The sequence below is a fragment of the Xenopus tropicalis genome, chromosome 3 (genome assembly GCF_000004195.4).
Source record: "Xenopus tropicalis strain Nigerian chromosome 3, UCB_Xtro_10.0, whole genome shotgun sequence".
In the NCBI taxonomy this organism is placed as follows: domain Eukaryota; kingdom Metazoa; phylum Chordata; class Amphibia; order Anura; family Pipidae; genus Xenopus; species Xenopus tropicalis.
Genome location: NC_030679.2, coordinates 15,839,153 through 15,865,313, shown reverse-complemented (window position 1 = coordinate 15,865,313; position 26,161 = coordinate 15,839,153). Strand labels below are relative to the sequence as shown.

General features: G+C 42.8%; 1 protein-coding gene across 3 annotated transcripts in view; it reads left to right on the top strand.

Annotated features, from left to right (window-relative positions):
• Positions 1 to 2,788: 2,788 nt before the first annotated feature.
• Positions 2,789 to 26,161, top strand: part of ric8b (RIC8 guanine nucleotide exchange factor B) — a 37,413-nt gene continuing 14,040 nt past the window's right edge. Inside the window, exons 1-4 of one of the 3 annotated variants that reach the window (XM_031898687.1) lie at positions 2,789 to 2,810; positions 8,013 to 8,060; positions 15,278 to 15,886; positions 19,050 to 19,144. In XM_031898687.1, coding sequence (XP_031754547.1) covers positions 8,022 to 8,060; positions 15,278 to 15,886; positions 19,050 to 19,144 — 743 coding nt within the window. In that variant the 5' untranslated portion in view covers positions 2,789 to 2,810; positions 8,013 to 8,021. The other 2 variants (XM_031898688.1, XM_031898686.1) reach the window with 2 other exon arrangements.

Genomic DNA, 26,161 nt, shown 5'->3' with positions numbered 1-26,161 from the left:
GAACTTGAACCCTCACCGGTAATCCCAAATCCTCCCCGTCTTTAACAGAAGTTGAACATTACCTCGAGTAGGACACCACTGACTACCTAAACCAATGTACCGTATATGTCCTGAACAAACACGCTTGTAGAACCAATGTCAATGTTTCATGTTGTTATATGTTATAAATGCATAAATAAAAAAAATGAAAAAGAATATATGCTACATTGAGGTTGGGAGAACCCAGGGGTGTAACTACACCAGGTCGATTGAGGCCCCCCATAGATACATAGGTTTGTAGGCCTGTGTGAGAATCTCTGCAGTTCCTCTACACTCTACACCTGTGTAGAGTTGTCACACAGTTTCTGTATAGGGTTGCCACCGGGCCAGTAAGTGCCTGCCAAGCACAGGGCTGGTATTACAAATGTACTGCCAGTGTACTTGCTAGTAAACTGGTAATCCCTGGTATTTCCGCGCCTGGCTCACCTCCAATCTCCTCTTTCTGCTCCTACTAGATGCCCCCAAACCCTGCCTAAATCTCTCTGGTTTGGGAGTAAATCATTATCCATGCAAAATGGGCCTGTAAGCTCTAAAGGTCCCCATACACGGGCCAACTATAGCTGCCGATATCGGTCCCATGGACCGATTCGGCAGCTAATCGGCCCGTGTATGGGCAGAACAGAGTGGCCTGGCCGACCGATATCTGGCCTGAAATTTTCCAGATCTCGATCGGCCAGATTAGAAAATCCGGTCAGATCGGGGAGCGCATCGGCTCGTTGATGCGGTCCCCGAACCGACTGCCCATGGCCGCAAATGTAATCCGATTGTTTGGCCCCAGGGCCAAACGATCGGATTATTTTTTTTTCAAGCCACTTCCTACCCGATATCGCCCACCCATAGGTGGGGATATTGGGTGAAGATCCGCTCGCTTGGCGACATCGCCAAGCGAGCGGATCTTATAGTGTATGGGGACCTTAACATCGAATAGTTGTCAACTTTACTATTTATTTTAGGAGTTACCTGAGTTCTCCCCAGCCTCCCAACACTAGAAATAATTCCCCTGTTTTTTGCAAATTCCCTGTCTGAATGAGCATTTTGATGCATGAAAAGGCTGTGCATATGTACAGTGCGTAGTGATGAGCAAATTTCCGCTGTGCATATGTAAAGTGAGTAGTGATGAGCGAATTTCCGCATTTGTTTTGCGAAACTTTGCCGTGGAAAAATTTGGTGCGCGGAATGTTTTTTGTTGTGCGTCAGATTGGTTGCGTCAAAACGGGCGAGGTCACGCCAAAACGGATGGGGTCGCGTCAAAGCGGATGTGGTCACGTCAAAACGGGTGCGGTTGCGTAAAAATAACGCAGGCAACAAAAAAAAAATAGCCGCGGCGACAAAACATAGATACGTGCGCCAAAAAAAATAGCCGTGGGCGACAAAACAGACGCGGGCGACACAAAAATCGCGCAACAAATGCATTTTGTGAATTTTTCGCCATTCCGCAAATTATTTTGCTGTTTCGCTAATTTTATGGAGAAGCGAAACGGGACAGATTCGCTCATCACTAACAGTGAGCATTAAGGGACACAGGGCAGCTCAGTGTGCATGGTGACATCAGGCAATGCTCCAAATTTATTGGTGGCGCTTAGTCCATCTAGTTTGGGGTTGACATAGTTACTTAGGCCGCAGTGCCGCAAATACAGTATCTATACAGCACAGCCCATAGTTGCGGGGCCCAGACCACAGAGTCTGCTGTACTCTACTGTACCCCCTCCTAGGCCCCTCTCCTACCTTTAAAATAGTATAGAGTAGAATAGAGTTGGGTGGCATGGCGCAAGCGGGGGGGGGGGGGGGCAAAAGAAAACAGTGAAAAGCAACCAAGTTATGCTACTGTAAAACTGGCCACACACGTGGTGATTTTTGATCTTTCGTGCGATCGTTCCAACCCTCCACTGACGTTCAGGGCTGAATTGCCAGATATGGAGGTAGAAACAATAGGATTTCTACCTCCTTCTGCCGATATAGCCCTGAACATAGATTTTGCTCAGGCATCTTCAATGGCGCCCAATCAAAATCTTCTAACCCGCCCAATCAGCAAGTTGTCCAATATCCACAGCCTTTCATATGATATTATCGGTGCGTGTATGGCCAGCTTTAGGCTGAAAAAAGACACATCTATCAAGAACAACCTTTCATGTCTAAATGATTTATGAAGGATTTGAGGAATGTGGAAGACAAATCCCCCAGCCTCTCTCAATTTGTTTCACAGGGGAGAAAATTACTTCTTAACCCTTGAACCACTCCCTGATGTTCAGAAGTTATTAAAACACAGAACAAGGTTCCTATTTACCCACGTTTCCCATGGACAAGCCCTGTTTTAGAACATTAGTCCCCAGGAATTGTAGAAACCCCCCACCCATTTATTTTGTAATAAAAAGTCCTGCTCTGTAGCTGGAGAGATGTAGCATTTCTAAAGTACATTCTTCAACATCCTCTTTATCCCCATGTAAGTACTATATGAGGACGACATGCCTTTAAAACCTGGTCCAGTCATACAGCCCCATATTGGTACATTACTTAAAATGACATGCTAAAAATGACTCAAGCATTATAAAGCCCCAAAATCACGTGACCCGCTGGCGGCCAATAGACGCTGTAAAACGTTCAGGTTTCTAGAACACTGGAACACGTACACGTTTCAATAAAGCTTGTTCAGAAAGAAAAAAAACACCTCTGTTACTTTATTTCCTTGAGCATCTGTTGCTGCTTTTTTGCCCAGTTCCTGGTTACAAGTACTGAAGGGAGGTTGGTGGAAGCCCCGTACTGCAAGCTGTTAGGTAGAGATGTCATACACCTATAGTCAAGCTTGTAAGAGAAGGAGGGAAGCATCGGGTTTCACCACAGCAACTGCCTAGCAGGTTAGGCGGAGCTGTAAATATAAATGATCATGCTAGGCAGAGCGGTGAATGACTAAGTTAGGTTGCGGTGTGTGGAGGAATGCATTGGCAGCGCTAGTGCGGGTTAAGAAACCAGTGGGGTAGGTTGCGCTGTCCTTCTGCGCGCATGCTCCGTGCAGGAGGGAGCGCTGTGAGTATGTGGAAGGAAGGGATTTGATTCGAGTTCATCCTGAAGTTCCTTTCACCTTCCTGTTAGACATGGAGCTGGATGCTCTGCTGGAGATAGTGTGCCCGGGGCAGAACGACGGCATCGAGTCAGCTCTCAAACACTATAACGATGAGGTAATTTCTGCAGAATGTGGCACCGACTGCTGCGCTCTTTGTCACAGTTGTACTCTGGTATTAGCATGATGCTTTGTGCTGTCTGTAAGTGCACCCTCATGCTGCCGTCCCTAATGTGCCCCATTGCACCCTGCCCAAGTGCACCTATTCCTAATGTACCCCCATCCACCCTGCCCAAGTGCACCTACCCCTAATGTACCCCCATGCACCCTGCCCAAGTGCACTTATCCCTAATGTACCCCCATGCACCCTGCCCAAGTGCACCTACCCCTAATGTACCCCCATGCACCCTGCCCAAGTGCACTTATCCCTAATGTACCCCAATCCACCCTGCCCAAGTGCACTTATCCCTAATGTACCCCCATCCACCCTGCCCAAGTGCACCTATCCCTAATGTACCCCCATGCACCCTGCCCAAGTGCACCTTTCCCTAATGTACCCCCATCCACCCTGCCCAAGTGCACCTATCCCTAATGTACCCCCATGCACCCTGCCCAAGTGCACCTATCCCTTATGTACCCCCATGCACCCTGCCCAAGTGCACATATTCCTAATGTACCCCCATGCCCCCTGCCCAAGTGCACCTATTCCTAATGTACCCCCCATGCACCCTGCCCAAGTGCACTTATCCCTAATGTACCCCCATGCACCCTGCCCAAGTGCACTTATCCCTAATGTACCCCCATGCCCCCTGCCCAAGTGCACCTATCCCTAATGTACCCCCATGCACCCTGCCCAAGTGCACTTATCCATAATGTACCCCCATGCCCCCTGCCCAAGTGCACATATTCCTAATGTACCCCCATGCCCCCTGCCCAAGTGCACTTATCCCTAATGTACCCCCATGCACCCTGCCCAAGTGCACCTATCCCTAATGTACCCCCATGCCCCCTGCCCAAGTGCACCTATCCCTAATGTACCCCCCATGCCCCCTGCCCAAGTGCACCTATCCCTAATGTACTCCCATGCACCCTGCCCAAGTGCACCTATTCCTAATGTACTAACATGCACCCTGCCCAAGTGCACCTATTCCTAATGTACTCCCATGCACCCTGCCCAAGTGCACCTGTTCCTAATGTACTCCCATGCACCCTGCCCAAGTGCACCTATCCCTAATGTACTCCCATGCACCCTGCCCAAGTGCACCTATTCCTAATGTGCCCACCATGCACCCTGCCCAAGTGCACCTATTCCTAATGTGCCCACCATGCACCCTGCCCAAGTGCACCTAACCCTGCCCAAGTGCACCTATTCCTAATGTGCCCACCTTGCACCCTGCCCAAGTGCACCTATTTCTAATGTGCCCACCTTGCACCCTGCCCAAGTGCACCTATTCCTAATGTACCCCCATGCACCCTGCCCAAGTGCACCTATTCCTAATGTACTCCCATGTCCCCCTGCTCAAGTGCACCTATTCCTAATGTACTCCCATGCACCCTGCCCAAGTGCACCTATTCGTAATGTACCCCCATGCACCCTGCCCAAGTGCACCTATTCCTAATGTACCCCCATGCACCCTGCCCAAGTGCACCTATTCCTAATGTACCCCCATGCACCTCATATATTTTGTACGGGTGCAGACACATGAATAAAATATGATAGTGTATATGTTGTATATTATACAGGAAATTTTGTACCCTCTAGGTTTTAGAGGAGTTCTGTGACCATATAAATGCACAAGGCTGCAGGCTGAGTTATACAGGGAACTCTGAGTATCACTCATGTATCATAAGGAATAATGTACCCCCTACTGTAAATAAGGATATTAGAAGTAACTGAGAGTTTCTGTGACCTTATAAAGGCACAAAGCCGCAGGCTGAGTTATACAGGGAACTCTGAGTATCTCTTATGTATTATAATTTCAGGGAGTTATGTGACTTAAATTATTTCAGTAAGCACTATTTATTAGGATATATTTTACAGAATATTTATGGCCTTTGGGTGGGCCCAGCCAGAGGTTATAGTGAGGTTTTGTATGGATATCAGTTAGGTAAGATTTTGTTTTTGCATGTATTTGTTGCTCTAGATATTGCTTGACCAACTGCAGCCATTGTGAGAATTTTTTTTTTTTTGCACAGCAGCCCAAAGCCATCAGAGTAATTTCTTTCATATGTCTTTACTTGCCCTTTAATTTACATATACTATATGTTTATTTAAAAAATTGGTTTCCCTTTAAGCAAATTGCTGGAGACAGGAAAGCAGTGACATAATGTCTGGGCACTTTTCATATGGGAAATGTTTGATGTTTGCTGTCTGACGTACTTGGTGATCTTTCCAGATTCAGGACATGCTGTGCTACGCTGCATGGGGGCTCATGACCAGGGCTTGCCATGGTTTCACTATTGCTTGCCATGTGACTTATTTTCCTTACATATTTGCTTTAAATTTGGCCTCACCAAATATGTGCATTTCAGCTTCCTTGACTTTACAGGGCCACCTAACCCTCCCTGTAGTTAAAGTTTGCCGCGTATTTTAATACAGAGAGAAAAGAGGACGTGGGTTGTTGCACGGCGGGTTTGGAAGTATTGTATTGCTACGCCTTGGAATAGGTAATGCGCTCGGTAGGGAGGATCCCTTATAAATAAATAAGAGCGGCCAAGAATCGCCTTACACAAATAATGACATCTGCCTGTGTCCTGAGGTAGTCTCCTACATCAGCGATCATCAGGCTGCCTGCACTTGGTGCCGTCTTCCCTTTCATCTCTTTTATAAGCTTATTTAACTGAAAGATAAGTGCTAAGGGTAAATAAACCCTATTCACAAGAAGAGATTAAAGAGGGAAGTCTGACCAGAAATGGTAGTGAAGGAAAATGTCATTCTGAGCAGCTTTCCAACATATATTCATTAAAACTTTTCTGTGGTTCTTTAAGGTTCTTTTTAAATGGAATTTAAAATTGTCTCTGTGCTGCTGGTTCTGCAGCAGACCTGGAAGAGTACTGGCTTTTGCTACATTGTTTCTATAGTGAAATCCAAAGAACATAAATAGTTTAGGAAGTGTTGCTATTTGCGCTTAATTATTTTCTGTTTGCAACTTTATGTATATATACAGTATATACCATTAGGGCAACAGCACACAGGGCAGATTGTGTTGCTGCACAACTAGAAGATTTTCTAAGCGTAGGGGCGAATTGTCAGCTTACATTTATCCGCAGGCTGACAATCCTCCTTGTGTGCCCTTGCCTTTAGGGCCTGACACACAGGACACTTCAGTCCCAGCGGGGAATCTCCTCTCCAGTGAATCTAAAGGAGTAGGTATTCTTGGGCAGTTTCTTGCCTGTGAGAAAGAAGATTTCAAGGCAATACAGTGCGCTGCGTGTCAGGGCCTTTAGTGCACATTAAATTAAAGGCAAACTCTGCCCAAACACAACTTAAGCTTTTTGAAAAGAAAACATAATTCCAAGCAACTTTGCGATATACATCAATTAAAGAATATGCAGCCTTTTAATTATTTATTTATTGTTTGTATCTTCTTTTATTAATCATAAACATCAGTATCACATTGTTGTTGCCTTTTAATTATTTTTAATGTAATAGTATGGTTTGAAACAGTTACCTCCGCCTAGTCCCCGGGTTCTTTTGTGGATCTGGCTGACTACTTTGAGACTCAAAAAAAACGAAAACAAAATGTAACAGTAGTCAAGTGTCATCAGACTGCCTTCAGCCTGCATCCTCCCAATCCCCGCAATTCCCTGCATACGTGATGCCAATGAGGAAAGGATCATCGCAGTGCAATGCATTGTGGGTTATGTAGTGCCTGAATGCTGTCTGTAAGCAGTGGAGAAGTTACAATTTGTACCATCAATGTTTTAGTCCCCCTGTCGGGATTTCAAATCATGCAGAAAGGGAAGAACTGTTTTGTAGCTGTATTTCAGCATATACAAAAGGGATTTATTCATACTTTTTGAATGATCAGGTTACAGTAATAGATATACTAGGAGTTGTTGTATTGTGTGGGGCTCTTTAAAGGAAAAGTAACACTAAAAATGTTGTAAGTAAAAAATCTATTCTACCCTGCTCCAATAATTGCCCTATCCTGCAAACCATTTATTATTTTGAATGCTTTATTAGAAAATACCTGTTAAAACTTTGCTTCCGGTCATTTGAAAAAAGGCGATACGGCGATGCAGGGGACTCCTTCCTATACAGAAGGAAGGCTAGGATCGATCAATCAATCGTCGCATACTGGATGCTTCCCCTGCATCGCCGTATCGCCTTTTTTCAAATGACCGGAAACCAAGTTTTAACAGTTATTTTCTAATAAATCATTCAAAATAATAAATGGTTTGCAGGGTAGAATACATTTTTTACTTAAAAATTTTTAGTGTTACTTTTCCTTTAACAAATTTTGGTTTGTAATTCAAAGTTCCCCTTTTAAATTGCTTTACTTTACTATGGCCGCAGATCAGCTTTTTTGGAAACCTTGCCAAATGGGCAGATCTAGCAGTGTATGGCCAGCGCAAGAAGCCCTTCTCTTTTTCTGTAGTCAGTCATGGGGTCCCAAAAGCCCTTAGCTTGTCAATTATTTTTTTTAGATATAGGACTTTGTATCTGAGCCAATACTAATAGCTTTTTTATTACCAGAAATCCTTTATAATATAGAAGGTGTGCCTCGGGCAAACATACTAGTCATTGACAGTTTTAAGCAGCCACTGTATTGTTATATCAAATATTTAATAAAATATATATGCAGGGTTTGGAGGGGAGGGACAATTTTAATTGCCAAGTCCTCTTTGTAATATTTTCTTTTAACTGATGGCTTTAAAAATTGTGTTTACAGTTTTATTTTCTTTCTTCCTACAGAACCGCACCATGTTTAAATTTGATCCCGCTGATGTAGAGAAGAGAATGGCAAGTATCCGACCCACTGTGCCCTTTCTATGGCTAAAATGCAGTTGCCACAGTTAGATGCAAAACTTGGTGCCAGACACTGAAGGCACAAAGAATAATTATTACATTATTATTCTTTATATAGTGCTGACATATTCCACAGCTCTTTACAGAGATGATACATAATTCCCTGCCCCAGTGGAGCTTACATTCTAAGGTCCCTATCACATTCCCATCAGCCCCTGCCCCAATGGAGCTTACAACCTAAGGTCCCTATCACATTCTCCCTGCCCCATGGAGCTTACATAGCAGTTGGCATCATTATAAGGTTACATTTAAAAATGTATAGCCTTGGATACTATGCTTGTTCAAGAATTCATCCAGACCGCTCTTAAAGGCATTAACAGAATCTGCCATTACCACATCACTAGAAAGGGCATTCCACAACCTCACTGCCCTCACCGTGAAAAACCACCTACGCTGCTTCAAATGGAAGCTCCATTCCTCTAATCTAAAGGGGTGGCCTTTAGATTAGAGGTGTTTCCTCAGGGCTATGGTCATGCTAGGATAACGCAGCCCGAGATACTGCTCTGTGTTGCTTTTGCACTTGCAGGCATGGTGTCACCTGGGTACAGAAACATGGAGTGGATTTTGGCACTGAAATGCTAGAGAATGTATTTTTGCTCCTAAATCCATTCTATGGAGTATATTTATCAAAGAGTGAAGTTAGAGCTCGCTACAATCCACTACAGTGAAATTCTGTCACTTTCCATTTACCGTATATACTTGAGTATAAGCCGAGTTTTTCAGCACCGAAAAAGTAGCCCTCGGCTTATACTCGAGTATACTGATGTAACGCGCCGCTTGTGCGCAGCCACCCGCACACCCACCCCCGTGACCGGACGAGTGTGCGTGCGCGTTCGCGCTGACTCTGCTGATGTTACACGTCCTTGCGCTGCCACATACCACCCCCCCCCTGCGGCTGGCCGAGTGTGTGCGTGCGTTCGCACTGACCGTGCTGCTGTAAGATTTGAAATGTCGGGGGCTATCAAAGCCCTTGTCCCCTTTTTTCCTATTCATTTCGCCGGTCTCGGCAGTACTGCCTCATACAGCTACCAGCCGATTCCCGGCTTCTGTAAGTACACGCTTCATGCCTCGGTGCCCCGGCCCCGGCCGACCAACAGTTGCTATGGTAACGGGTGAAGCGCTGCCGGTGATCAAATTCCTCTCCCGCGCTCCATCAAAGTCCCGGCATGTACCTCAACCCCAGCACTTCCACCTTCCGGTCCTTAGCTTCAACTCCCGGTATTGACGCGTGCATGCCAGAGTGTAAGTAGCCAATCTTTATTCTGGGCAATGCTGCTTAACCATCGACAAATTGGATTTGTAACATTGGGGTGTATGTGCAGAGAAGTTCAAAGCTTTTTAAAAATACTTTTTTGTATCATGAAAGCGTTCTAAACAGCTTTCCCACGTATAGTAAACATTTTCAGTACTTTAATTTTTTTTTTATTCGAAAATATCACTGCTGTTGAAAGCAGTACAGGTATAGGACCTGTTATCCAGAATGCTTGGACCTGGGGCTTTCTGGATAAGGGGGTCTTTTTGTAATTTGGATCTCCATACCTTAAGTATACTAAAAAAATCATTTAATAATAGTTTAAACCCAAAAGGACGCAAAAGGATACTGTCATGGTTTTTATTTCTAAATTATGCTCTTTATATAGCAAATAATTCACTTTACCATTTAAAATATTATTTTTGAACCAACAAATATATTTTTTTAGTTGTAATATTGGTAGGAGTAGGCAGCCATCTCAGTGCATCGTGCCTGAGTCTGTGCTTTCAGAAAGAGCCTTCGCTACACATTAGAACTGCTTTTAGTTCTAATGTAAAAAAGGGGGGGGGGGGGGGTTGTGCGCAAGGGGCGCATTACATCTGCACATCCATCTGCACATCCATCTGCACATGTGCCAGAGTCAGTAAGTGGTAAAATAACTTGTTATTTAAAAAAATTAAATTTGTACTAAGTCCAGCATCAAGAATTATTTTGCCCTAGTAACTACTATTGTAGTACTGTGGTGGGACTTGTACTGGGACTGGGGTCCACTGAGGACAACCCCTCACGTGAACTGTGTCAAGTACTTGATAATTAGTATGGCAGCTTCCTTAGCCTTTCCAAACTTGCTTTTGTCTGCTGCTGTAGCATTTTTCTTTCCCTAAAGTTATCTATTATTTATTTATCTGTTATTTATTTGATTATTGAAACTTAGCAGTAGCGGCTGCATTTCCCGCCCTAGGCTTATACTCGAGTCAATAAGTTTTTCCAGTTTTCTTAGGTAAAATTAGGTACCTCGGCTTATATTCGGATCGGCTTATACTCGAGTATATACGGTATATCTATAGCATTTTTAAAGGCTTATTTATCAAAGGGTTTTACTTTCAAATTAGCAGACTGTAGTGAGCTCTAACTTTACTCTTTGATAAATATACCCCTATGTGTCTGCCACCAGGTCTACACCATGCCAGTAGGTGCAGAAACAACATGGCGCGAGGTGAGAAATAGCTTGGTCTGACTGTAGCCTTAAAGGAGAACTATACCCCCAGGCGCAAAAAGCACCCTTAACTATCATTGCCTAGACCTTCCTCACCTCTCCCATATCACATAGTTTTTAAATTTGAAGATTTTTATTGATTTTTGTTAAATATGAAACAGTACAATCAACGTATCTGATTTGCCTTTAAACATTGTTACTAAATATTTCACAATAAAAGAGTTTACAATCTTAACTGCATATTTGTTTTGTGCTTATTTTCTTTTTTGTTCTCTTGGTTGGTTCTTTCTTCTGATAAGCTGTGGTTGATTGGGTAAGAGGTGTGATCTAGTGGGTTAGGTAGAGGTATAAAGGTAAGGTTATTGGGGTAAGAGGAGGAAGAGTGGGGGTCAGGTGAGAGTAGAGGTTACCGGTTCTCGTCGAATTTCTATTCAGAGCTATCTGGCTGCTGGCTCTCCAGATATTGGGCCCACGGATACCACTCCAGTTCCCCCTCGTAGCTCTTGTCCAGCAGTCTGTTTCTAATTGATTCCATGGCTTTGATCCAGTTTATTTTTGTGATCAGTGTTGCCCGCATCCTCTGAAGCAGGTTGATAGTTCTGGGTTGTTTGTGAGTTTACTGATGCGAGATGGGGTGTAGTACCATCTGAATATGATCTTGTATGCCCTTTCGCTTGATACTGCACATATCGAGGTTTTGCTGGCTGTGGTCCATATTTGCGACCAGGTTTTTCTGGTATTGTGGTCTCTAGATCTTTTTCCCATTTTGTCATGTATGTTTGTTGTAGGGGTGTTGTGTCTGCCGCTAATTGATAGTATAGTAGGGAGATTAGGTGCTCAGGCCAGGATTGTTTGTAGCAAATGTTTTCAAAATATGTGAATGTTTGGTTTATTTGCGTTTTGATTTTTGCTTCTAGGAAATGTTTATCACATAGTTTTTAAGTTTACACATTCAAAGTTTTCAAGTTCTCCTTTAAGGAAACAATACAGTGGCCACAAGGGCAAAACTATATAATCAGGGCCTAAAGGAACTGGACTTTCTGAGTTTTTTTCAAAAAAAAAATCAGGGTGGTTTCCTTGTCCTCTAAAAATGAACTACTACATATTTGCAGGCCAAGAAACAGCCTGGTCTGCTCATTGTTTAAGGTTTCTTCTGCCAGCTGCTGACATTGATGTGTCCATGTACATACACACAGAATTCAGCCCATCGTTTTTAAATGTGTGTTAGGTCTTGGCCGTACATGGGCCAATTCTAGCTGCCAATATCGGTCCCTTAGACCGATTCAGCAGCTTATCGGCCCGTGTATGGGCACTAACGCTGGGCTTGATCTCAATGGGGCAAGTTTAAAAATTAGTCGGATTGTGGACTGCATCGCTTGTTGATGCGGTCCCTGAACCAATGGATACCTGTCATTCGAATTCGATCAGACGCCTATACCCATCATTCTAATTCGATTGTTTAGCCCCAGGGCCAGACGACCAAATAAGCCCGGTATCACCCACCCGTAGGTGGAGATATTGGGAGAATGTCCGCTCGCTTAGCGACCTCGCCAAGCAAGCGGATGTTAGCCTTTAGTCTCTGGAATGCAGATCCAGGGGAGGTGACATAGCACAGGCAGTAGAAAATTGAATGTATCTTAGTGAGCTGCTGGGGAATTGGTGGATACAGAAGAAGTTTTGGAAGAGCCTAAGCTTTATTTTTAATATACCCTTTTAGGTGAATGCTATTCATTTTCAGGGTTTCCTTGTCCCTTTAAAGGTACAGTAACACCAAAAAATGAAAGTGTATAAAAGTAATTTGAATTTAATGTACTGTTGCCCTGCACTGGTACAACTGGTGTCTTTGCCTCAGAATGTTTATATAAATAAAGCTGCTATTTTATTCTACAGTTGTTATTTGTTATCTGCTATGCAACCTGTGCCTTTTTCCAGCTTAATTGGCAGCCCTCATGGATACACAGCAGCTTTGTTTATATCAACTATAATAGTATTATAACTTTTACCAGTGCAGGACAATGGTACATTATATTTTAATTACTTTAAAAAACTTTAATTTTTTGCTGTTACTGTTCCTTTAAAGAGATACTCACACCAGAAATTAAACCTTTTTTTGCAACTATCATAATATTGTCTTTGCATAAGCTTTACAATGTCATCCTTAATTAATTAAATCATTATTTGCCGAATGTTTTTACCTATCTGATCCCCCATGTTCTTCTAAGAGGAGCTGCCATATTTGTACAGCAGTAGTACGATATAATTGGAAGCTATAAAAGACAGGTTAAAGGAACAGTAACACCAAAAAATTAAAGTGTATAAAAGTAATTACAATATAATGTACTGTTGCCCTGCATTGCTACAACTGGTGTGTTTGCCTCAGAAAGAGTACTATAGTTTATATAAGTAAGCTGCTGTATAGCCATGGGGGCAGCCATTCAAAGGAGAAAAGGCACAGGTTACTTAGCAGATAACAGATAAACCCCCATTATATGGGGCTTTTCTACCAGTTATCTGCTATGTAACCTGTGCCTTTTCTCCTTTTTCCAGCTTGAATGGCTGCCCCCATGGCTACACAGCAGCTTATTTATATAGTTACATAGGGTTGAAAAAAGACCAGTGTCCATCAAGTTTAACCCATCCAAGTAAACCCAGCACACCTAACCCACACCTACCAATCTATACACTCACATACATAAACTATAAATACAACCACTAATACTAACTGTAGATATTAGTATCACAATAGCCTTGGATATTCTGATTGTTCAAGAACTCATCAAGGCCCCTCTTAAAGGCATTAACAGAATCTGCCATTACCACATCCCTAAGAAGGGCATTCCACAACCTCACTGCCCTCACCGTGAAAAACCACCTACGCTGCTTCAAATGGAAGCTCCGTTCCTCTAATCTAAAGGGGTGACCTCTGGTGCGTTGATTGTTTTTATGGGAAAAAAGAACATCCCCCATCTGCCTATAATCCCCTCTAATGTACTTGTACAGAGTAATCATGTCCCCTTGCAAGTGCCTCTTTTCCAGAGAAAACAACCTCGACAGTCTAACCTCATAGCTTAAATCTTCCATCCCCTTTACCAGTTTAGTTGCACGTCTCTGGACTCTCTCCAGCTCATTAATATCCTTCTTAAGGACTGGAGCCCAAAACTGCACTGCATACTCAAGGTGAGGCCTTACCAGGGACCTATAAAGGGGCAAAATTATGTTCTCATCCCTTGAGTCAATGCCCTTTTTTATACAAGACAGCACTTTATTTGCTTTAGTAGCCACAGAATGACACTGCCTGGAATTAGACAATTTGTTATCAACAAAAACCCCCAGATCCTTCTCCATTAAGGAAACCCCCAACACACTACCATTCAGTAGATAGTTCGCGTTTATATTATTCCTACCAAAATGCATAACTTTGCACTTATCAACATTGAACCTCATTTTCCAGTTTGCTGCCCAGTTTTCCAATTTTGTCAAATCGCTCTGCAAAGCGGCAGCATCCTGCATGGAACTTATAGTTTTGCACAATTTTGTGTCATCAGCAAAAATAGAAACAGTACTGTCTATGCCCTCCTCCAGGTCATTAATAAACAAGTTAAAAAGCAAAGGACCAAGGACTGACCCCTGCGGTACTCCACTAACCACACTGGTCCAATTAGAAAATGTTCCATTTACCACCACTCTTTGTACTCTATCCTTCAGCCAGTTCTCTATCCAATTACAAATATTATGTTCTAGGCCAATATTCCTTAATTTGATCATTAACCTTCTGTGAGGTACTGTATCAAATGCTTTAGCTGACATCAACTGCCATTCCAGCATCAAGGTTCCTACTCACCTCCTCATAAAAGGCGACTAAATTAGTCTGGCAAGATCTGTTACGCATAAAACCATGCTGGCACAAACTTATAGTATTGTGAACTGCAATGTATTCAAGTACCCTATCCCTTATTACCCCTTCCATATAGTAGCTTTTCTGTAGCAAAAACACCATTTTTTTGCAGAGCAACAGCACATTATATTTTAATTACTTTAAAACACTTTAATTTTTTGATGTTACTGTTTCTTTAAGAAGGGACAGCCAGGTTGGCAAAACAGTCCAGTTTAAGAACAACTTACAAAAGCAGTCCTATTAGTCAAAAATGATCAACGTGACCTGTAGGTAACTCTTCATGTGTATTAATATTTTGAAGAGTAGTTTTTTAGTGTCAGTATCAAGTTAACTTTTTGTATGTTATAGAATGTCCTATTCTTAGTGACTTTTCAATTAATCTTTATTTTTTGTAGTTGTCATTTGCCTTCATCTTCTGCCTTTGTCCAGAGGCGGGTCACTGACCCCGGCAGACAAAATAGTATTGCTTTGGGAGTCTAAAATTTTAGTGTAAATGTTACTTTTTATTTATCACTTATCTTTCTGTTCAGGTCAATCTCCTATATATTTTTCAGTCTTTCATTCAAACCACTACCTAGTTGCTAGAGAAAATTGGATCCTAGCAACCTGATAGCGGTTGAAATTCCACACTGCAGAGCTGAACAAAAATAAATCACAATCCACAAAAAAGACTGTTTCAGAATATCACTGTGTACATTCTGCTAAATGTTAATTAAAAGGTGAACTGCCCATTTTACTAACTTTCCTTATAGTGTTGTAGTAATGCTTGTTTATTCTACTGCTTGCAGAAATTATGTGAAGCTCTCTTTCAAGTCCTCGACAAAGGAACACAAACCTCTTGCCAGATTATGTGCTTAGAAGCTCTCCGGATCCTGTCTCGAGATAAAAAGGTTCTGGTTCCTGTGACAACCAAGAAAAACCTGCAGATCCTAATGAGAATGGCCAAGCTGGATCTTCAGCTCAATTCCTTAGGAGAGGTGAAAGACTTTCCTGTTGTGGTAGAAGCCTTGAAGTGCCTGTGCAATATTGTTTTTAACAGTATGGAAGCCCAGAAGCTAAGCTTAGAACTGGACCTTGCTGATTTACTGTGCGGCCTTTTAGGAAAGTGTAAGGACCAGCGTATGGTCAATGACATTCGCTGCTTTGCCCTGCGGCTTCTCTTCCTTCTAACGCTGTTGCATACAGACATTCGGGCACGGTTAAAACAGGAGTTGCAGGGTCTTCCTCTTCTCACCCAAACCCTTGAGAGTATTCTTGGGATCCAGTGGGCAGAAAAATACCAGACAGTTACAGAAATAAATCTACCGCCACTGTCTGTGCAAGAGACAGACTGTACCATTGAGGCATTAAAAGCTCTTTTTAATGTAACTCTCGACAGCTGGAATGTACACTGTGAGGTAAGATCTTTAATTTAAATTAATTAAAATCATGTGGGCTCAGGTGCTTGGTAACATGGGATCATGGGCATAGGTTGTCAAGATATATACTCTGTATGAACTTAAAGCTGATGCTACATGTGCGTTTCCTTGGCATGCTGAAAAACGTTTGCCGAGCATACGCCCCGCTACACTAGATTTCCCCTATCTTGTTCCTGTACCCGAATGAATAAAATACGCTTGGGTGCAGGCACATGTAGCCGATATCTGCGAGACTTCGTATCTTTGGCGGATATCAGCTACATGCACTGTTGATATTAATCTGTTATAGAATTGGGCAGAATAGAAACTGTCATCTGCTGACGCACTGTGTTGGCCAGTTCATGGTGCATTGGCAAGTATTGCAGCTCTTCTCTTTCTGCTATTAAGGTTATTTGTGCACATACGATCAAAACCGTAGGGAAGATGGCCATGCCTAGTTTCAGAGTTACTCTTGATTAAAGACCAGGGCCTCAACGACTGTGTCCATTTTGTCCATAGAGAATTTTCTCATGCTACTTCCTGGCTGAAGATCTGCCTCTTTTGGTTCTGTTGGCTGCTTACTGCTAGTTCTGCAGCTTCTTTTGCAAACCGGGCTAGCAAGTTTATGAGCTGACGTGTGGAGGGAAGCGTTGCAGGAACCAAAGCACATTTTTAAATTCCTAAAATTCTTTTAATTCTTATAAATAAAACAATTAACATTATATAGGCATTTGGCTGCCTCCACCCTCCAGTGGTAATACAGTGGGTCCATTCTGCCCTGTCAGCCTGTTGCCAATACTATTGAATAGGAACTGGCTAATAAGTAGCACAAGGAGCACTGATAAATGCACTTCCAATTAAAAAAACGCTTGCTTGAGCATTGAGTAGTATTCCCTCTGTCACAGTTCTTTGTGCTCAGTGGAGTCTCCATCCCCTCTCAACCTGACCCAAACATTGTGTTTTATAGACCTGCCCTGCTTCCGTACCCTCTAGCGGGTACATGCTGTTTGCATCACTGGATTGGGTGATGCAGTGGTTTGGGGCAACCCTCTATCACTAGTACCCTGGCTCCCTGGAGTTAATCACCGACTAGGGAGCATGCTCAGTGGAAGCCAGGACTAGATCGGCTTTCAGTGCACATGCTGCTGCCTGCAATTACTGGGGGTCATTTTTAACACTGGGCAAGTTTGCACCGGCAGTAATACATGGCAACCAATCAAAAGTCTACATCTTTTCAGCCAGCTGTAGGTATAACCATGAAAGCAATCACTGATTGATTGTTATGCCCAGGTACAAATTTGCCCAGTGTTTCCGTCTAAGGGCTCTGGCACACGGGGAGATTAGTCGCCCGCGACAAATCTCCCTGTTCGCAGGCGACTAATCTCCCCGAGTTGCCTTCACCTGCCATCCCACCGGAGACAATGTAAGTCGCCGGTGGGATGGCACACGCGGCGCTGCGATTTCGGGAATTCTCTTTTTCGGCGATTTGCGCAAAATCGCGTCGCCGTGTGTGCCATCACACCGGCGACTTACATTGTCGCCGGTGGGATGGCAGGTGAAGGCAACTCGGAGAGATTAGTCACCCGCGAACAGGGAGTTTTGTCGCGGGCGACTAATCTCCCCGTGTGCCAGAGCCCTAACGCTGTTGCATACAGACATTGAGGCATGGTTAAAACAGGAGTTGCAGGGGCTTCCTCTTCTCACCCAAACCCTTGAGAGCATACTTGGGATCCAGTGGGCAGAAAAATACCAGACAGTTACAGAAATAAATCTACCGCCACTGTTTGTACAAGAGACAGACTGTACCATTGAGGCATTAAAAGCTCTTTTTAATGTTACTCTCGACAGCTGGAATGTACACTGTGAGGTAAGATTTTTAATTTAAATTAATTAAAATCATGTGGGCTTGGTAAATCAGGTGCTTGGTAACATGGGATCATGGGCATAGGTTGTCAAGATTTATACACTGTATGAACTTAAGGCTGATGCAACATTGGCGGTTTCTTGGCAAGCCGAAAAACGCTTACCGAGCATATGCCCCGCTATGCTAGATTTCCCCTAACTTGTTCCTGCACCCGAATGAATAAATTACGCTTGGGTGCAGGCACATGTAGCCGATATCCGCCAAAAAACGTGAGACTTCATATCTTCAGCGGATATCAGCTACATGCACTGTGGATATTAATCTGTTCTAGAATTGTGCAGGATAGAAACTGTCATCTGCTGATGCACTGTGTTGGCCAGTTCATGGTGCATTGGCAAGTATTGCAGCTCTTCTCTTTCTGCTATTAAGGTTAGTTGTGCACAAACGATCAAAACCGTAGGGAAGATGGCCATGCCTAGTTTCAGAGTTACCCTTGATTAAAGACCAGGGCCTTAACGACTGTGTTCATTTTGTCCATAGAGAATTTTCTCATGCTACTTCCTGGCTGAAGATCTGCCTCTTTTGGTTCTGTTGGCTGCTTACTGCTAGTTCTGCAGCTTCTTTTGCAAACCGGGCTAGCAAGTTTATGTGCTGTGCGTGTGGAGGGAAGCATTGCAGGAACCAAAGCACATTTTTAAATTCCTTAAATTCTTATAAATAAAACAATTAATATTATATAGGCATTTGGCTACCTCCACCCTCCAGTGGTAATACAATGGGGTCCATACTGCCCTGTCAGCCTGTTGCCAATACTATTGAATAAGAAGTGGCTAATAAGTAGCTCAAGGGGCACTGATAAATGGACTTAAAAAAAACGCTTGCTTGAGCATTGAGTAGTATTCCATCTGTCACAGTTCTTTGTGCTCAGTGGAGTCTCCATCCCCTCTAAACCTGACCCAAACTTTGTGTTTTATAGACCTGCCCTGCTTCTGTACCCTCTGGCGGGGACATGCTTTATGCATCACTGGATTGGGTGATGTAGCAGTTTGGAGCAACCCTCTATCACTAGTACCCTGGCTCCCTGATTGGTTGTTATGCCCAGGTACAAATTTGCCCAGTGTTTACAAATGAGGCGCATTCTGTTTAGTAGGAGACTTGTGCAATATTATGATAAATCATAATAAACACATGAACCCAGACTGCTGGTTATTACTGTATCCCCAGACCTGTGAAAATGTGGAAGGGATACTGAACTGAACTGGTTGCGCATACAAACACTATTCTGTCTTCTTTGTACAGAGTGATGCGCATCAGTTCCGGTATTTGACTGCCATCCTGCGCCACGTCTTGTTATCTAAGGCTCCATCTGCAGATAAAACGGAAGAGCTGCACAGGTTAGTGTTGAGAAGTGACATTGTTTTACAACTGATAGCTACAGTAACGTCAAAAGGACTATTTTTTTTAGTAGAATTTCTTTCTGTTGAATGTATTATGGATAATATTTCATCTTTAAGTTATTCCTAGCAACTTTACGATTGCTCATTATATGTTTTTTTTTTATATAGATTTTGCATTATTTGCCTTCCTCTGCTACATCTTTCCAGCTTTCAAATGACCCTGGCAGTCTAAAAACTATTGCTCTGTGGGCTTACAATTTTACTGTTATTTTTGCTTCCTTATCTTTCTATTTAGTCCCTCTCCTATTAATATTTCAGTAGCTCATTCAAATCACTGTCTGGTTGATACAGTAAACAAGACCCTAGCAACTAGATATCTGCTAAAATTCCAAACTGGAGAGCTGCTGAACAAAACTAGCAAAGCTAAAGTAATGAAAAACTGTGGAAAACAAAAAATTATAACCTGTTGCAAATTGTCTCAGAATGTTAATGTCTTAATTCACATGTTAAAAGTGAAAAACCTCTTTAAACAACCCCCCACCTGTCGAGCATACCCTGTAATATATGCCTATAGATTGTAAACTCTTGTGAGCAGGATCCTCTGATCCTATTGTTACTCTGTATACGCTTCTTTGTTAAACTTTTTCAGATCCCTCTTTGTTTAAATTTATTTTGAAGCTCTGCGTAATTTGCAGGAGAACCTACAGTACCTGCATCAATTGAGCCCTTGGCTGCTGGCTGCAGAGGTATTTGGGAACCCAAATAAGAAGAGGCAGGTTAGGGAAACTACATTTTGCAGCTGAAGCCATTTAGTCAGAGGGGGTTGGGTAATGAGAGGGTGGATGTCATCTTAAAGTGATTAATTCTTGCTGGCAAAGAAAAGAGAGGGAGCATTGGAACATACCATTATTCTACCCCCTAAGGATGGAATGCAGATCCCATTGTGTGCAGATTCCTGCAAAGAAACCAACTTTCTGGTACCAGGAGAATTTTTTATTATTAGTGTCCCACAGCTAACACAGGAATGTGACTGTAATCAAAGGACCCAGCAGCTTGCCATAAAAAGGACCTCATCCAGAATTACCTTTTTAAGGAAAAAATTGTACCGGGCTTGGAACACTGTTGACTATTGTCACAAATATTGTATCGGAGAGAGTTCATTAGCCTATCAACTGGTGGTGGCTATCAACCAGACTATTCTTGACCAATTCACAAGCCATTGGTCCTGGTATAGGGCCACAAGGATTTTCTTTCCCATGTCATACTTGCTTAGATACCAGTTGGGTTACCTTTAAAATCTCATATGCTACACAATACGCAATTTAACATGGTATATGCAAGCCAATATAAGTTACTGATCTGCCCCCCTCCAGAACGAGTCCCACAGTTTGAGGACTGCATTGCTGCATCCATGTGGTCCTCACCCAATAGGTCTTTGTAGACCTGTAGCATTATCTATAATTGGCCTGGGGTTTATAACACCTTAAGCTGCAGTTGAACCAGTCTGATTCCTGGCTCAAATTATTGGACTATGCAGATACAGGTATAGGACCTGTTATACATAATGCTCAGGACCAAGGATATTCCAGATACGGGTCTTTCTGTAATTTGGATTTCAATACCTTAAGTCTATTAAAAAAAAAAATCAATAAAACATTAATTGAACACAATATGATCGTTTTCCCTCCAATAAGGGGTAATTATATCTTAGTTGGGATCAAGTACAGGTACTGTTTTATTATTACAGAGAAAGGGGAATCATTTAACCATGAAATAAACCCAATAGGACTGTTCTGCCACCAAAAATGATTAATTATATCTTAGTTGGGATCAAGTACAAGGTACTGTTTTATTGTTACAGAGAAAATGGGAATCAGTTTTAAAAATATGAATTAATTAAAATGGAATCTATGGGAGAGAGAGGCTTTCCATAATTCAGATAATTTGTGGATAACAGGTTTCTGGATAATGGATCCCATACCTCTACTGGATGGAACTGCTTTTCTGTACTGATCCAGCTGGTAGCCAATAAGTTAATAGCTGGCATTATCACAATGTGGCCATCCATATGTATTGCCAAATTTCACAATTTTATCAGGGAAAGCATGGGCAACGGTAGGCCTATGGCACACCTGACATTTTGACCGCAGAAGATGCCAAAAGATGGACTCTTTGTCTGGTGGTGGGTGGTGGCTGTTTTTTTTCATTGGAGTTTAAAAAAGGTAAAGGAATGCAGATGAACATTTGATTGGTTACTATGAGTTCAAAGTCCCGGAACAAACTTTGGGCTTAATATTATATTTCACCCTACCAGGGTAGAAACTGTCCACATATCAGGAAGTACATTAGCACCTATTACAAGAAGCTTTAAATGGTCGATTTATTAAAGAGAGAGGTACAGCCCCATTCTTAGTCTTGCAGTAGTGGAATCCAAAATTTTGCCCCCCCATTTTAACAAACCTTCCCAAAAAAACAGCAGTTAGCTTTTCTTATTTGTAGCCCTATCTGATGTACAGTGGCTTGCAAAAAGTATTTGGCCCCCTTGAACTTTTCCACATTTTGTCACATTACAGCCACAAACATGAATCAATTTTATTGGAATTCCACGTGAAAGACCAATACAAAGTGGTGTACACGTGAGAAGTGGAACGAAAATCATACATGATTCCAAACATTTTTTACAAATAAATAACTGCAAATTGGGGTGTGTGTAATTATTCAGCCCCCTGAGTCAATACTTTGTAGAAGCACCTTTTGCTGCAATTACAGCTGCCAGGCTTTTAGGGTATGTCTCTACCAGGTTTGCACATCTAGAGACTGAAATCCTTGCCCATTCTTCTTTGCAAAACAGCTCCAGCTCAGTCAGATTGGATGGACAGCGTTTGTGAACAGCAGTTTTCAGATCTTGCCACAGATTCTCAATTGGATTTAGATCTGGACTGTGACTGGGCCATTCTAACACATGGATATGTTTTGTTTTAAACCATTCCATTGTTGCCCTGGCTTTATGTTTAGGGTCGTTGTCCTGCTGGAAGGTGAACCTCCACCCCAGTCTCAAGTCTTTTGCAGACTCCAAGAGGCTTTCTTCCAAGATTGCCCTGTATTTGGCTCCATCCATCTTCCCATCAACTCTGACCAGCTTCCCTGTCCCTGCTGAAGAGAAGCACCCCCAGAGCATGATGCTGCCACCACCATATTTGACAGTGGGGATGGTGTGTTCAGAGTGATGTGCAGTGTTAGCTTTCCGCCACACATAGCGTTTTGCATTTTGGTCAAAAAGTTCCATTTTGGTCTCATCTGACCAGAGCACCTTCTTCCACATGATTGCTGTGTCCCCCACATGGCTTGTGGCAAACTGCAAACGGGACTTCTTATGGTTTTCTGTTAACAATGGCTTTCTTCTTGCCACTCTTCCATAAAGGCCAACTTTGTGCAGTGCACGACTAATAGTTGTCCTATGGACAGATTCCCCCACCTGAGCTGTAGATCTCTGCAGCTCGTCCAGAGTCACCATGGGCCTCTTGGCTGCATTTCTGATCAGCGCTCTCCTTGTTAGGCCTGTGAGTTTAGGTGGACGGCCTTGTCTTGGTAGGTTTACAATTGTGCCATACTCCTTCCATTTCTGAATGATCACTTGAACAGTGCTCCGTGGGATGTTCAAGGCTTTGGAAATCTTTTTGTAGCCTAAGCCTGCTTTAAATTTCTCAATAACTTTATCCCTGACCTGTCTGGTGTGTTCTTTGGACTTCATGGTGTTGTTGCTCCCAATATTCTCTTAGACAACCTCTGAGGCCGTCACAGAGCAGCTGTATTTGTACTGACATTAGATTACACACAGATGCACTCTATTTAGTCATTAGCACTCATCAGCCAATGTCTATGGGCAACTGACTGCACTCAGACCAAAGGGGGCTGAATAATTACGCCCACTTTGCAGTTATTTATTTGTAAAAAATGTTTGGAATCATGTATGATTTTCGTTCCACTTCTCACGTGTACACCACTTTGTATTGGTCTTTCACGTGGAATTCCTATAAAATTGATTCATGTTTGTGGCTGTAATGTGACAAAATGTGGAAAAGTTCAAGGGGGCCGAATACTTTTGCAAGCCACTGTAGCTGGCTTTGCTGATGAACCTGCTACTGAAGGTAATGTGTCTTGGAAGCACCTGTAATATTGGGCCAAAAGAGGTGCCAATTTGACGCATAAGGGAAATTCCCCAGAGTTCAGGGCTTGGAGATTGGACGTCACAGGCTGAGATAAGTAATAAGTATAAATACCTGTATATTTATTTCCTCATAGCTGCGCAGTACAGTACTCTCTATCTGACTTGCATAAAGGATATTGCAGGATTTGGTGCATAAAGATTTACTCAAAATGAAATGTGAACAAGGCACCAGGGCCAGATGGAATACACCCTTGGGTACTGAGAGAGATGGGTCCAGTGTCTCAGACTCGCTTTCATCTGGTATGGTACCTATCGATAGGAGAAAAAATTATGTCATTCCTATATTTAAAAAGGGATTACATTCTCAGGCTGGCAATTATAGGCCAGTAAGCTTGACATCTGTTGTGGGCAAGTTATTTGAAGGCTTGTTAAGGGATCACATACAAAATTATGTTCTGGAGAATGGCATTATGGGCAGTAATCAGCATGGCTTTATGAAGGGCAGGTCACGTCAGACCAATTTGCTTTTTATGATGAGGTTAGTAAGAAGCTGGACAGTGGGGGTGCAGTAGAAGTGATCTATTTGGATTTTGCTAAAGCATTTGATACCGTTCCCCGCAAACAACTGCTTTCTATATGTCTTAGTGAAGTCATTTGCACATGGATAGAAAACTGGCTACAGGATCGGGTACAGACGATGGTTGTTACATTCTCTACTTGGAATAAGGTTCTTAGTGGGGTCCCTCAGGGTTCTGTACGGGGTTCACTTTTATTTAACTTGTTCATTAATGGCTTACAGGAGGGTATTATAAGTAATGTATTAGTGTTTGCAGATGACACAAAACTCTATAGCCCTAAATTCCATCCAGGATGTGGCATTCTTGCAGCAGGATCTTGACAAACGGGCAATCTGGGCGGCTAAGTGGCAGATGAGATTTAATGTGGATAAATGTAAGGTCATGCACCTGGGATGTAAAAATTTGCCACTTATACCCTTAATGGATTACACTAGGCAAATCCATAATGGAGAAGGACCTTGGAGTCCTTGTAGATAATAAACTTGGCTGTAGCAAGCAATGCCAGGCAGCAGCTGCAAGGGCAAACAAGGTTTTGAGCTGTATTAAAAGGGGCATAGATTTGCGGGAGGTGGATGTTATTCTTCCCCTTTACAGAGTGCTGATAAGGCCCCATTTAGAATATGCTGTTCAGTTTTGGTCTCCAGTTCTCAAAGGGGACATTATTGAATTAGAGAGGGTATGGAGAAAGGCAACTAAGCTGGTAAAAGGTTAGGAAAGTCTCAGTTATGAAGAAAGACTGGCCAAGTTAGGGTTGTTTCCCTGGAGAAGAGACACTTAAGGGGTGTAATATGCTAATCATGTATAAATATAGGGTAGAGGTCCTCAAACTACGGACCGCGGGCCAGATACGGCCCCCCAAGCAGGAGTGGACTGGGGGGCGGGTTGTAGTTTGAGGACTAATTATGGTCTGCCCCCCCCAACAGTCTGAGGGACCGTGAACTGGCCCCCTGTTTAAAAAGTTTGAGGACTCCTGATATAGGGGGATCATATAATAATTTCTTTAATGCTTTATTTACCAGTAGGTCCTTCCAACTAACACAAAGGCTCCCATTCCGATTAGAAGAAAGGAGGTTCTGTCTAAATATCTGGAAAGGACTTTTTACTGTGAGAGCTGTGAAGTTGGGAAAATCTTCTGCTTGTTCAAAAACTTATCCAGGCCCCTCTTAAAGGCATTAACAGAATCTGCCATTACCACATCTCTAGGAAGGGCATTCCACATCCTCACTGCCCTCACCGTGAAAAAACCCCTACGCTGCTTCAAATGGAAGCTCCATTCCTCTAATCTAAAGGGGGGGCCTCTGGTGCGCTGATGGTTTTTATGGGGAAAAAAGAACACCCCCTATCTGCCTATAATCCCTTCTAATGTACTTGTACAGAGTAATCATGTCCCCTCGCAAGCACCTCTTTTCCAGAGAAAACAACCCCAACCTCGACAGTCTAACCTCATAGCTTAAATCTTCCATCCCCTTTACCAGTTTAGTTGCACGTCTCTGCACTCTCTCCAGCTCATTAATATCCTTCTTAAGGACTGGAGCCCAAAACTGCCCCCCATACTCAAGGTAAGGCCTTACCAGGGACCTATAAAGAGGCAAAATTTATGTTTTCATCCCTTGAGTCAATGCCCTTTTTTATACAAGACAGCACATCATTTGCTTTAGTAGCCACAGAATGACACTGCCTGGCATTAGACAACTTGTTATCTACAAAAAACCCCAGATCCTTCTCCATTAAGGATAACCCCAACAAACTTCCATTCAGTAGATAGCTCGCGTTTATATTATTTCTACCAAAGGGCATAACTTTGCACTTGTCAACACTGAACCTCATTTTCCAGGTTGCTGCCCAGTTTTCCAACTTTGTCAAATCGCTCTGCAAAGTGGCAGCATCCTGCGTGGAATTTATAGTTTTGCACAATTTAGTGTCATCAGCAGATATAGATACATTACTCTCTATGCCCACCTCCAGGTCATTAATAAACAAGTTAAAAAGCAAAGGACCAAAGACTGCCCCCTGCGGTACTCCACTAACCACACTGGTCCAATTAGAAAATGTTCCATTTACCACCACTCTGTGTAATCTATCCTTCAGCCAGTTCTCTATGTAATTACAAATATTATGTTCTAGGCCAATATTCCTCAATTTGATCATTAACCTTCTGTGAGGTACGATATCAAATGCTTTAGCAAAGTCCAAGTAGATGACATCAGCTGCCATTCCAGCATCAAGGTTCCTACTCACCTCCTCATAAAAGGTGACTAAATTAGTCTG